We start from the raw sequence: 11,823 nt of genomic DNA, 5'->3' as shown, positions 1-11,823 counted from the left end.
AGAGGGGGTTAGGCTTCCACAGTTCGCGTTCTGGAGTTTGGGGAATACACCGATCCTTACAGGGCTGCGTCTGGTTCAGGTGGAGATTATGGGCCCATAAAACCATCAGGCAGATTTCTCTGTCTTATGTCAATTAGCATAAATTAGTGTAGTCTTCTCCTAATTTAAATGAGGCTCTGTACTAATGATGATGAATTCACAGTGTATCAGGTTTAATTCCCTTCTACATTGTGACTCTGGTTTTCGTGGTGTTCCTGGGGGAAGGCAGGCGCGTGTAGACCACGTGCGGCTCCTTCCCGCCTGCGCTGGGGAAACACGCTCAGCAAGCAGCTCACCTTTCTGTGAAACGTCCCCAGCGCATCTCCGGCAGAAAAAATGGTTGTAACGTGTATGTTCACTGTGCTTTGCATGATTCCTGGTGGAGTCCCCAGTGCTGGGCAGGCCTGCGGTCCTCGGGTTTCCGGAGTCTGGTGCTTGGGAGGAAATGTCATTATAATTAGGTCAACAGGCCGCTGTTAACACGGGTCACTGGGCTCAGCTTCCATTGTCATCTCGGAACATCTTCCTGATAGTGAAGATGCTGATGTCTGTGGTCCATGGAAGCTGGGGAGCAGCACTTTGACCCCGCCCCGTCCATGCACAGGCTGGCCGGCTCCCTCACACGGACACCTACCCGTGAGACTCGCCGCGTGGAGCTCCTGGTGCTCCCCGGAGCACCAGTCGTCAGTGTGGCGGTGCCCCCCTGGGACGCACTCGCCGCAGACAACGGGAAAGGCTCGTGACGGAGCTTTACAGGAAGAGGAGTCCCAATGTGCAAGAGTGACAAGTTAGTTACATTGTCTCCTGGGCTTAGAGCACAGAGAATGATCGTTTCTTATCTATGACCTTGCCGGAAATAATTTTTTTTAAGAATAAGGCCTAGATACATTCATAATGAACTCCAAAATGGCATGTGCTTAAGCCTTGGACTCGGAGAAGTTAATGTTGTTGGTGGTCGAACTAACACGCTTCCCTGGGCACCTGGGGATGTTTGACCCACAGAGTTTGAATTCACCGGAGGCATCAGTTACTGTGTTCCCATCATTGGCGTGTGGTTTGCTGACGTGAGAAATCCTGCATTCCGGGGTCAGCTGTGGTGCGATTCAGGTCAGCACCTCTCGATGAGCGGAATGCCCGCGTCTGACGGATCTCCTGCTAGAGCAGCCTGGTGTTGGGCTCTGGTCCCTCTGGTGGGAGGCAGGGTGGACGGCAGTCTGGGCCACGACTGGGCCGGGAGGTGAACCCAGTTCTCCTACACAAGAGGCCCTGAACTCACAGCCCCACGATGCCCACGTCCCTGCTCCCCTTCCCCAGCTCCTTGGTCTGTTGAGAGACCCGAGCTGCTACCTCTTTCTCCCCTGTGGACACACATGCCTCCCAGAGGTCCCAGGAGAAGTTCCATTTCTGTCTATCCTGTCCCCAGGAGGAGAGTCGGGGCTTCTGTGTCATCGTGTGGCCCCAGACGGGCCCCATACTGCAGGCAGCTCACCCACAAGGCCACCATGAGGGGTCTCCCCCATTTCCTAGCGTGTGCTCAGTGTCTCCTTCGCGGTGCGCCACGCCACAGAGAAGGCGGACAGTGCTGTGCCTGGGGTGGAGGGGCCTGGCCTTGGAGATTTGAGTGACGCTGCTGGGGTGTCACTGGGCACCCGGTGCGAGGTCCCCACTGACTGTTTCCTGTGGATCCCTGGTCAGGGGTGCTGTGAATTCATTGCTCACCTCTGCATCGATCGCGGCGTCCGCTCCCATGGCTGCAGGGGTGCAGCCTCGGTGCGGGGCCAGCCGCCCCAGCTCCCGACCCTGGGCCTCAGTCCTCTGCTCATGTCTGTGTGCTGCCCAGACCGTGCTCTGGCATGGCGTCTGGGGAGCCAGGCCCCTGCGCCCGGTCGGGGCCTCTCCCCTGAACATTTTGGCTCCCCATTTTCTGGACTCCCTCGCAGTCCAGCTCTGGGCTCCACTGGTGCATCAGCAGGGCCATGTGGTCGACCCGAGGCCAGATCACACACGGGCGTTGTGATCTTGTCTCCTGGGAAGGGAGGGGTCCATGCAAAGATTTGCCACCCCTGATATGGAGGGCCCTGTCTCCGTGCAGTCAAAGGAATTCAGAGTCGAGCTTAATTTTCTTTAATGTTTGTGTATTTTTGAGAGAGAGTGCATGAGCAGGGGAGGGCAGAGAGAGAGGGAGACACAGAATCCGAAGCAGCTCCAGGCTCCAAGCTGTCAGCACTGAGTCCGACGCGGGGCTTGAACCCTTGAGCTGTGAGATCATGACCTGAGCTGATTCAAATGCTTAACCGACTGAGCCCCCAGGTGCCTGAGTCAAGTTTATTTTAAAGGACAGTCTGATACCTACGCACCCATCAGACCCCTCTCCCTCATCCACCTCCACCCATTGCACATGCACTTGCTGAAAAGGGCCCGAGTTTGGACACACTGGCTCCCTCACCTGTCCCCTCCCAGCCTGTCCTGGCCACCAAGGTGGTCCTGAACACACTGATGAGCACGCCGCCACTCCCCACCTCACAACCACTCCAGGCTCCTGGTGTTACACGAAAAAAACCAACTCTCCACTCCATTTATGACTTTGACTTCCCTTCCCAAACCATCAGCAGCGTCTCCTCCCCCCTCATCTGACACTGACGCCCGCCAGCCCTGTCCTGTCCTGCAGACACTTGTCACTGGTCGCTGGCCTGTCCTCCGACTTGGATGCTCTTGTGCTGTATTTCTCTCTACTGAAAATCCTACATGTCCTTCACGACTCAGCCCAGACGCCGTCTCTTCCACGAGCCCTTTGCTGCTCCTTAGGGCTGGAGCGCAAGGAGGCCACGCTCCCCCGAGTGCCTGGTGCCTGACGGGCTGCGTGAATGCATTTGTCACTCAACCCTCCTGTCCGGCGCCCCCATTCTGGAGCCGCAGGGCTGAGTCGCCTGCCCAGAGCTACTCAGGAAGGTGGGCTGTCTCCTGGCGCCAAAGCCGGACCTCTTTCCTCCAAAAGACAAATACCTTGGAACCATTTGCACTTATACTTACTGTGTCATGTTTGTCACTGTAATTTCCCTGTGGGACCGTGACTGCCGTGACCCCCAGGCGTCTTGGCGTGCTCAGCAGAGCCTGACACAAGCAGGGGCCTGCTCTGTGAGGCCATCCGTGAGGATAGGCGTAGCGTTTTTACTGAAATACGGTGTCGTAATTGTGCCTGGAAGCAGATATAACAGAATTGCAATCAAAGTCAAGGTTTGGATGTTAAATTAGGTGATGAAACATAACATTTATTTCAGCTGAGTGATCTGTGTTGAGTCACACAGTCATGAAAACATGTTTAACGTGTGCGTGTGCACGTGACAGAGAGATCGGCATTTTACTAAGATGCAATATATGAAGGACTTGTGAAGGTAGTTTCTCCGAAATGGAGCTTGCTCGGGGGCGGGGCCCGTGTGGGCCACGGGCGCAGCGGCGGCCGCCATGTCTGGGAGGCAGGAGGACGCAGCCCGACCCGCCGGGCCCCCAGGGCTCCCAGGGCGGTTCTGGGGTCGCTCCATCCTTAAACCTGTGGCCGCGAGCTGGAGACCCCTTAGTAACGGCTTCTCTCTCTCTCTTCTGTTCGCAGAGTCCCAGTGCACCCTCTGCGGGGAGCCGGAAGGTGAGTGCCCTCCTCCCTCGACCCCTGCCTCCCGCGAGGAGGCTCGCCCCAGCGCGCGGCACAGATTGGAAGCGTTCTTCACGGTGTTTGATGGAAAATGGGTAAAATCACCTGTGTGGTGTACGGATGAGGGGAGGAGGAGGTCATCCCTCCAGGAAAAGGGAATCACCCCCAAATTACAGGGTCTTTCCTTTCTGTTTGGGGTCTAGACATTTTCATCAGGTTCTGCCAGGTAGTAAATGCCAACATTAGAAACATGTATTTCCTGGCTTTAACTATCCCAGCAGAAGTGCTGATGAGCCTCATACGACATAAGACCTCGGAAAAGCATTCCTTATTATTAACGACTGAGTCTGAGAGACACAGTGTGAACATTGGTGGTGATCAGTGATATTAAACAATGGGCGATAATTTGAATGTTCTGTGTCTAAGATACTTTTCAAAGTAGAGCTCCTGACTCTACATTTAACTATGTTTCAGAATAGAAAGCCACGATCTGTCACACTTTCCAGTGTCATAATAAAAAATAAAGGAGATGTGGTCAGCACGGGACCTCCGTTGACGGGGGCTCTGGCCTAATCAGGGTTTTGATTTTCGGGGTCAGAGCTGCCGGCTTCTCGCCTTGCGCACTGCAGAGCGGCGGCCTCTGCAGTAGGTCCGTGACCCCAAAGTGACTGAGTGCACCGAGCTAAGCAGCCATAATCATAGTCACTGGGAAGGGTTTTACCCACAAGTTGAAAAAAAAGTGACTATTGGGTTAACTTGGAAATTCCATCAAACACTGTTTCTTCCTTCAGTTTTGTGGTTGAGATATGGCTAAGTGTTCCGCGGTCCGGCCTGTTGTTCACGGGATTTATTATGCACAGATACGGCCAGGACGAAGCCCGCTAACATGAAGTGTGAAGTCGTAAGTGTCACTGTTACAGAAAACACGTGACTGTGGACCCCTGGCGTTTCCAGGGTCACAGAAAAGTTGGGTGTCAGCGTTGGGGCCGCAGAGGGCCATCTGGAGCGGGTTCCTGCCGGCTCGCCCAGGACCTCTGTCCGCGGCGCTGAGGGTGTTGTGGGCACAGACAGAGTTCTCCCGCGCGTCCATGTCCTGCTGGCGTGGGGAGACGCGGTGGGAGATTTTATGCTTGCTCGTCGTACGATTTCCGTTGTCTTTCCCACGCCGAGAACGTGGGTCACGCGGCTGCTCCCTGTGCGCTCCTTTGCTCCCCCCCCACATGTTCTGCTGGACGTTTTCCGTGTGCTGGAGACGCCCTGAGATGGAAGGTAGTGTAGCTCGAGCCTTGTCCCCGCCGCATCCCGCTCCCCCGTCTGCTTGGCCCTGCTCGGTGTCGCTGTCTGCCGTCGTGTGCTTTGCTGCTTCACGCTGGCCTGGGAGAGATTTCGGCGCCACCCGTCAGGACAGCGCACGTGGGAGGGTGTGGCCGAACCACGGTGGTGTTACCTTGCAGTCCTCGCGCAGAGATAGGTGTCTGTGTGTTCCTGGGGACACTCGGGTCGTGGGACCCTGGGGTTGACCCGCAGGGGCCTTCCGCACTGCAGGCTGGATGGGGTCCTCAGCCTGGAGCGTCCCAGCCCCGGGCCCAGAGTCCCTGCCCCACCCCGTCCGACATCAGCCCTGCGTCTGCCCGCCCTGGACAGTCGCCAGCGTGCCCGGCAGCCTGCTGTCGCCCCTCGCCCGCATCACAGACACTGTCCACCCGCCCCCGAGGTGTGACGGTATCGGGAGAAGAGGGAAGAGATGCACCCTTGTCTGGGGGCAGCTCTGGCTGTAGATGTTTAAAACAAGACCCGCTTTCCTCAAAGAAGTGTCCCAGCTGTCCCACCCCAGGAGACTGAGGGACAGGGAGCCTGGGGCCACCCGTGGGGCTACCGCCGCCGCCGGTCCCCTTCCCTGCGGTCCCAGCCCCTGCGGCCCGTCAGCATTTCAGATGTGCACGTGCGGTGTCTGAGATGGGAGGCAGGGCGGGCCCGTTTGAGGGCCTGGTCTCAGCTGGGCTGTACTTTTCGAAAGGCACTGCCATGCATATTCATCGTTTTTAAATCATTTAAGTAATTAGTCTAAGTGAGAGCTGCCTGAGTGCAGTGAGTGGAATCTGAAATCAGTTTTTTTGTTCAGTAATTTCTTGCAGCTTCTATCAGTTAACTCATCCAGGCCGCTGTGCAGAGAGGATCAGAGCCAGAGGCTGGCGCGGAGCGCAGAGTCAGATCCGGGGCGCTGCTCTCATTCCAGCCACAAGGTTACGGCGTCAACTCATTAAACCTCCTCTTTCTTGTCAGAAAGCTGTTAAGGGTCTTTCTCTGCTAACCCAGTGAAGTGGGAAACACCTATTTGCATTTTAATGATTAGTTCTCTAGGAGGGAGCTGGTTCTCGGATCCAGATTGAATAATTAGCATTGTCTCTGATGGTAATATCTGTCAAGCCCGAGACTAGGAACAGAGCGGATGGGGTGCTGGAGACCTCAGGGTGCCACCTTTGGGGCTCCCTGTTTCTCAGAGAACATGCATTTGTAATCATACACTAAATGTAGACCACAATTTCAGCATGCAGACTTGCTTACACTTTCTCCCTCACAAGGTTTCTGAAATTTGGATGACTGTGCTCTTAACAGGAAAATGTTTAATGGAATTTCTTGTTACTTGTGGGTATCTTGCTTCCTACCAAGAATATACAGACAGTTCAAGTTTGAAAGCTGGGAGGGGGGGCTGCAGGAAGGTGGAGGGGCCGTTACTCGGCCAGACTCACCCTGCCCTTGGTGGGGAGACGGTGACCGCAGTGCTTTGCCGCACTGGAGACCAGTGACAACACACGACAGCGTTTCAAAGCTTCTAAGGGCATTCTGGTTATCGTAGTTGGCAGTTGTCTTTGAGTACCACGGCCACCTCCATTTGTGTCTTGTTCTGAGTGGCTCCTGGTGTCTTTTGGACCCGGGAGTGGCTGCGTCCTATCTGGCAAGATCACTTGGTTGGTTTCTCTTGACACTGAGAGCACGTCAAGGGTTTTGTGTGATATGACCCCTCAGTGTGATGCAGGGAAGTAATTTAAGAGTACATGAGCCTTCTCTAACTTTATTGACAGACACACGAGAGCGCTTGCTTTTTAGCTAGACCACGGGGAACGTTGCATGAAACCACAGACGTCAGTTCATGGACTCCTGTTGGTTTATTTTTTTGTGGTTCAATTTGCCCTCCTAGCAAATAGATTTTCTGACGTGGGAAGACAAATAATGGTGCCTGCAAGGGTTTTAGGAAGACTGATTTGAAATCCCCTGCAATGGAATAATAATGCCTTACATCTATATTATTTAACCCAATTAAAACTAAGGAATAAAGTGAGCTACTTTGATATAAATTTGGAACAAAGGAATAATGCCACAAAAATGTTAGGATGGGTTTTAGCATGAAAGCCCTTTCGGGATGCTTGCCCTAAGATCCAAAGTCGTAGACCGTTTATGGGGGCATCAATATTTATGGTGGGTTATTTGGAAATATTTGTAGCCATTCTGGTCCCAGAGCAAAATTCAAGTTCAGAAAACAAAAAACCCTCACAAAATATAAGAGACTTTTAACATCTGGTTTGTCTCCTGCCTTGATCACTTCAGGACACAGATTGCATACTGCTCTTAGAATTTTGGACAGACGTGCAGGCTATTATATTTCACTACCACTAAAAGGAACCTGATGAGGTTTTGGGGTGATGGTGGGGTGGTGGGGTCCAGAGCCGACGACCTAGAAGGAATTCTTGAAGACGTCTTTGATACAAAAAGTGATTGTATTGAGCAGGGGGACAGGGCCCGTTGACAGGAAAAGCTCCCCAGGGGCCATGAGGAGACACTGGTTAAGTCCAGGGGGAGTTTCCGGTGAGACTTTGATGTGCTGAAGACTCACAGGTCCTGGAGGCCTGGCTGTGTCCGGCTAAGGTTGTTTTCCCTCCAGCAAAGCGTTAAGACAGGAGGGAGCTGCTGGAGGAAGTGTTACCCTGCCCACCTCACCTCGGGTGTCTGCTGATTGGCTGCCGGTTAAAAGGAAGTTGGGTTCTATCTGCCCTTCGCTTCCGCCTTTGTTCCCGCCTCACAGTGGAGGGTGATGGTGAGGCAGGGCTCTTGAGAAGACTGCCTTTGTCTTGTGATCTGGAGGGGGTGATGGTCATGGTGGCGGCACTTGTCGGGAGAAGCACTGGGTGTTATATGGAAACCAATTTGACAATAAACTATTAAAAAAATAAAAGATATTTGTAAACTGGTGGAGACCCACGTCCTACTGACTGTGATCTCTGTCTGTTAACCCGTTGTTTTCTTTCCTTTCCTTTGTCCTTGGGCAGCCAGGAGCACGTGTCCCTGTTGGGGGCGGGGGCTAGCTTGTGCTTTGTCCTCAGCCCACCCCACGCTCCCTCTCAGGACCCAGGCTCCCTCTTCTCTTCCTCACTCATGAGTGAGAAAAAGTGGAAAATGTCTCCTGGATTTACTCGCATTCTGTTCTTGATTTTTTAATATAAGTATTGAAGGTTTGCTTCACAAATGACTCTAAACATTGTAAAACTGCCTTTCTGTTTTTGTGCCTAAGTGAGTAGATGTCACCCTGAGATTTTAGGGTCTCTCAACAGTTGGAGAGAAATCGTCAGGCTGCTCTGCAAGGCCTGGGCTCCGTGGCCCCAGCTCTGCGCTCCCGGAAGCGGAAGCGGAGCGCCTCAGCGTCCCACCTGGAGCCGCTGCTCAGTCTGGTTTGCAGATCAGACCTCGTTAATTGTATGCTTTGGGTAAAAACGGTCTCTTCTGATTGCTATTCTCAGAGGTTTGTGGAGATAACCAGCATTTAGTAAGTTCTCAACATGTGCCAGGCACTGGAGAAGAAATTAGCGTTGCTTAGGAACTGAGGAATTCAACTGGTTTTTGAGAGAAAACAGAATTCCATTCCCGCCGATCTGTGTTCTGGGCCCTTGGGATGGTTAGTGTTTTAGTACCAGGCAGAGCACACTGTTGAGGATACAAGAAGGAACAGCGTTGGTCTCGATGGAGGGCGTCGGAGAGCGGGGACAGGGCTGGCCGGAGCTCCTCTTCCCCCGCCGTGAACGCTCAGACTGCCGTGTGGCGTGTCACAGCTGCTGGGTGCACCCCTGCGCTTGCGTGGGCACAGCGCAGTCGGGGTTCCCAGACAGGAGACATTTTTAAGCCAGAAGATAGGCAAGACTCGAGGCCACAGTAGCCCCTGAGAAACCCAGAAGGGGCTGCGGGGATGGGGTGGGGTCGGAACAGCCAGGCGGGTGTGGGTGCAGGTCCCGGGACCCTGTCCCTGGCTGAAGCCGCGGAATCTCAGCAGGTTTCCCCGTGTGTGTGAGAAGACGACTCGAGAGCCCTGACGAGAAGGCGTAGAGGAAACCCAGCCCCGCCCCGGGGTCACGTCCCCGCGTGTAATGCACACTCCAGACGTGGCCATGAGATCTGAGCTCCCCGCGCCCCTGTGCCCCGGAGGCCACGTGCTGACACAGAGGTGACATCGTTCCCAGATCAGTCGGGGTTCTGTCATGTCAGAACCCGAGAGCCGTGGCAGGATCAAAATCACAAGTTATTGATGGAATCTTTGACAACAGGGGACTCCTCCTTTCCTAAAACAAAAACAAAAACAAAAACAAAAACAAAAACACACTCCAGAAAAACAAACACACAAAAACGATTTTAAGCCGTCTGAGGAAACCTCGGGGTGTTGAGAACGTGGCTAGAAGGGTGGGTGTGCACAGACACGGCCGTGTGTAGACTGCCGGGTCTCGAAAAGGAACAGAAGCCGATAAAATAACTACCGCGTGTGACACACGCTGACGAACAAACAGCATTTCTAAAGACAAGAAGTGTCATTTAAATTCACTGCTGTGTCCGTGTGCTGTAAGCAGATGAGACAGAGCCGACAGAGAGTGAGCCAACCTGAAAACAGAGGGAAGGGCACTACCTAGCGAGTCACACGAAAACATCCAGGGCGAGGCTGACGCTGCGCCACCAAACACGCGTCGGCCGTTAGCCGAGAGGCTGAAGAGGCTGAGGAGCACGGACGCGCCGTCTCGTAGGCGAAGGCGGAGGTTTTTTTTCAGGGCTGAAGAAACTCGTTGTGGGTTTGTGATCTGAAGACGCCCAAAGCTAAACCGGGTGAAGAAAATCACAGCCACATCCAATGAAGTGAAACTGGAGAATAAGAGACAAATATGTTGACTATCCGCAAAGAGAATGTGCAGATGGTTTGCAGTGCAGACTCCCAGGAGGCCTCTCCTCAGCAACGCCGAGGCTGGAACGACATCGGGAAGTTGCTGAGAAAATGCACGAGGGTAAGAAAAACCCCACACGCTCACCGCAAAGTGGAATGAAAGAGGAGGGAAGACACACATAGAAGGAAAAAGGCTCAGATACCTCAAAATACAGGATGGAAATGATTCAGGATTTTTATAGATAAATAAAGTCACAATTACTGGTAAAAAGATACTCAATCCAGGGCACCTGGGGGGCTCCGTGAGTTGAGCATCGGACGTCGGCTCAGGTCATGATCTCGCGGTTTGTGAGTTCAAGCCCTGCATTGGGCTCTGTGCTGACAGCTCAGAGCCTGGAACCTGCTTCGGATTCTGTCTCCCTCTCTCTCTGCTCCCTCCCTAGCTCACACTCTGTCCCTTTCTCTCTCTCAAAAATGAATAAACAATTTAAAAAATTTTTAAAAAAGATACTCCAAGAAGCTCAATCATCTGCGTCAATCTATTCTAATAGATTCAAAATATGGAAAGCGAAAAAAATGAAATAAACTGAGAATTGCCAGGAGAAAGTGACAAACTCGAAAGCCCAGTAGAAGAGCCCCTGTCTGCGCACAGGGGCCCGGTCACCGGCCACTGGAGGGAGAGCGGAGGAGCCCTCAGGAGGGCCCCGTGGCCAGGACGCCCTGATCGGGAGCCCTGCCTGTCCACCGAGGGCTTCCTGCCGCATTCAGAAAGCTTACCGTTTTGCTCAGCCACAGCCCTCCTGTGCGTGTGACCTTTCCAGCAGGTGCGCATGTGAGCAGGTGGGCTTTCACTGCAAGTATTTGCAGAGATGTAGGACCCTTTGGGGTTTCTAGATGGGCCCAGATTCACTTGGAGCACGTTCTCCTGGCGGGGACAGTGTGGAGGGGACAGCTGCCGTCCCCAGGCGCTCAGAGAACCCCGCCTGCTCGCTCAGCGTTTCCAGCCAGCTGTGAACATCCGCCCCCAGAGCTCACGCCGGAGTGTGCTACCCCTGCTTCAGATGCTGTCGGGACGCCTCATCATCCCCCGCACAAGCGCCACATGCGGAGTCTTCCAGAAGTGCCATAATTTGCCTTTCCACCCATGTTTAGCGACAGGTAACACGTACTCCACTGTTTTTGTGTCACTGCCTGAGGACATGTGGCTCCGTGAGCTCACTCTGGATGTGGAAGGATTTACTGCAGTGCAGGGAGCAGAGGAAGGAGAGTAGTGTGGGCACCATGCACATGTGCGTGTACGTGCACGTGTGTGTGAATACATGTGTGTGCATGTGTGTGTGTGTGTGTGCGTGCGTCTGTTTCTGTATATGTGTATATCTGTGTGCATGCGTGTGTCTCTGTATATGTGTATGTGCATGTGTGTATGCATGTGTCTGTGCACACGTGAATGTGTATCTGTGTGTACATGTACATGTGCATTTGTGTGTATGTGTGTACATGGGTGCCTGTGTGTATCTGTGTCTGCACATGCATAGAGCATTTGTGTGTTGTGTGTATCCGTGCGTGCACATGCGTGCCTGTATATCTGTATGTGTGTGTGCGTGTGCGTGTGAGGCGAACATAGAGAAGGGACGTAAGGGGTGGCTTACACCTGTTATCTTAGCAGAGAGGAGGGTTTGCGTGGATGGGGGAGAGGGGACATGTGATATTTTTTATTAAGAATAGAGCAGCCCAGGAACGGACTTAGGGTCAGCCCCAGCACCTCCTGTGAGGAGCCTCGCGTCCCTTCCGTCAGAGAGCGTCGTTGTGCCTTGTTTTTTGCTCCGCGCAAGGTTCCTTCTGCGCAGACGCCTGACGGAGGCCGACGTGCCTCGGGCGCACGGAGGGGCGCTGGGAGCTGGGGGGCGCCGGGAGCAGAGTGGGGGCGCTGCGGGCGGGGGTAGGG

The 11,823-nt window shown here is 53.8% G+C and overlaps 1 protein-coding gene across 1 annotated transcript in view; it reads left to right on the top strand.

The window, feature by feature from the left end:
* DLGAP2 (DLG associated protein 2) overlaps positions 1 to 11,823 on the top strand; it is a 648,525-nt gene that overhangs the window by 339,118 nt on the left and 297,584 nt on the right. Inside the window, exon 5 of the mRNA XM_029933318.1 lies at positions 3,647 to 3,679. Within this exon, the coding sequence (XP_029789178.1) occupies positions 3,647 to 3,679 (33 nt within the window). The remainder of the gene's footprint in view (positions 1 to 3,646; positions 3,680 to 11,823) is intronic.

Source organism: Suricata suricatta, chromosome 1 (genome assembly GCF_006229205.1).
Source record: "Suricata suricatta isolate VVHF042 chromosome 1, meerkat_22Aug2017_6uvM2_HiC, whole genome shotgun sequence".
In the NCBI taxonomy this organism is placed as follows: Eukaryota; Metazoa; Chordata; class Mammalia; order Carnivora; family Herpestidae; genus Suricata; species Suricata suricatta.
This window is presented reverse-complemented; position numbering and strand designations above follow the sequence as displayed.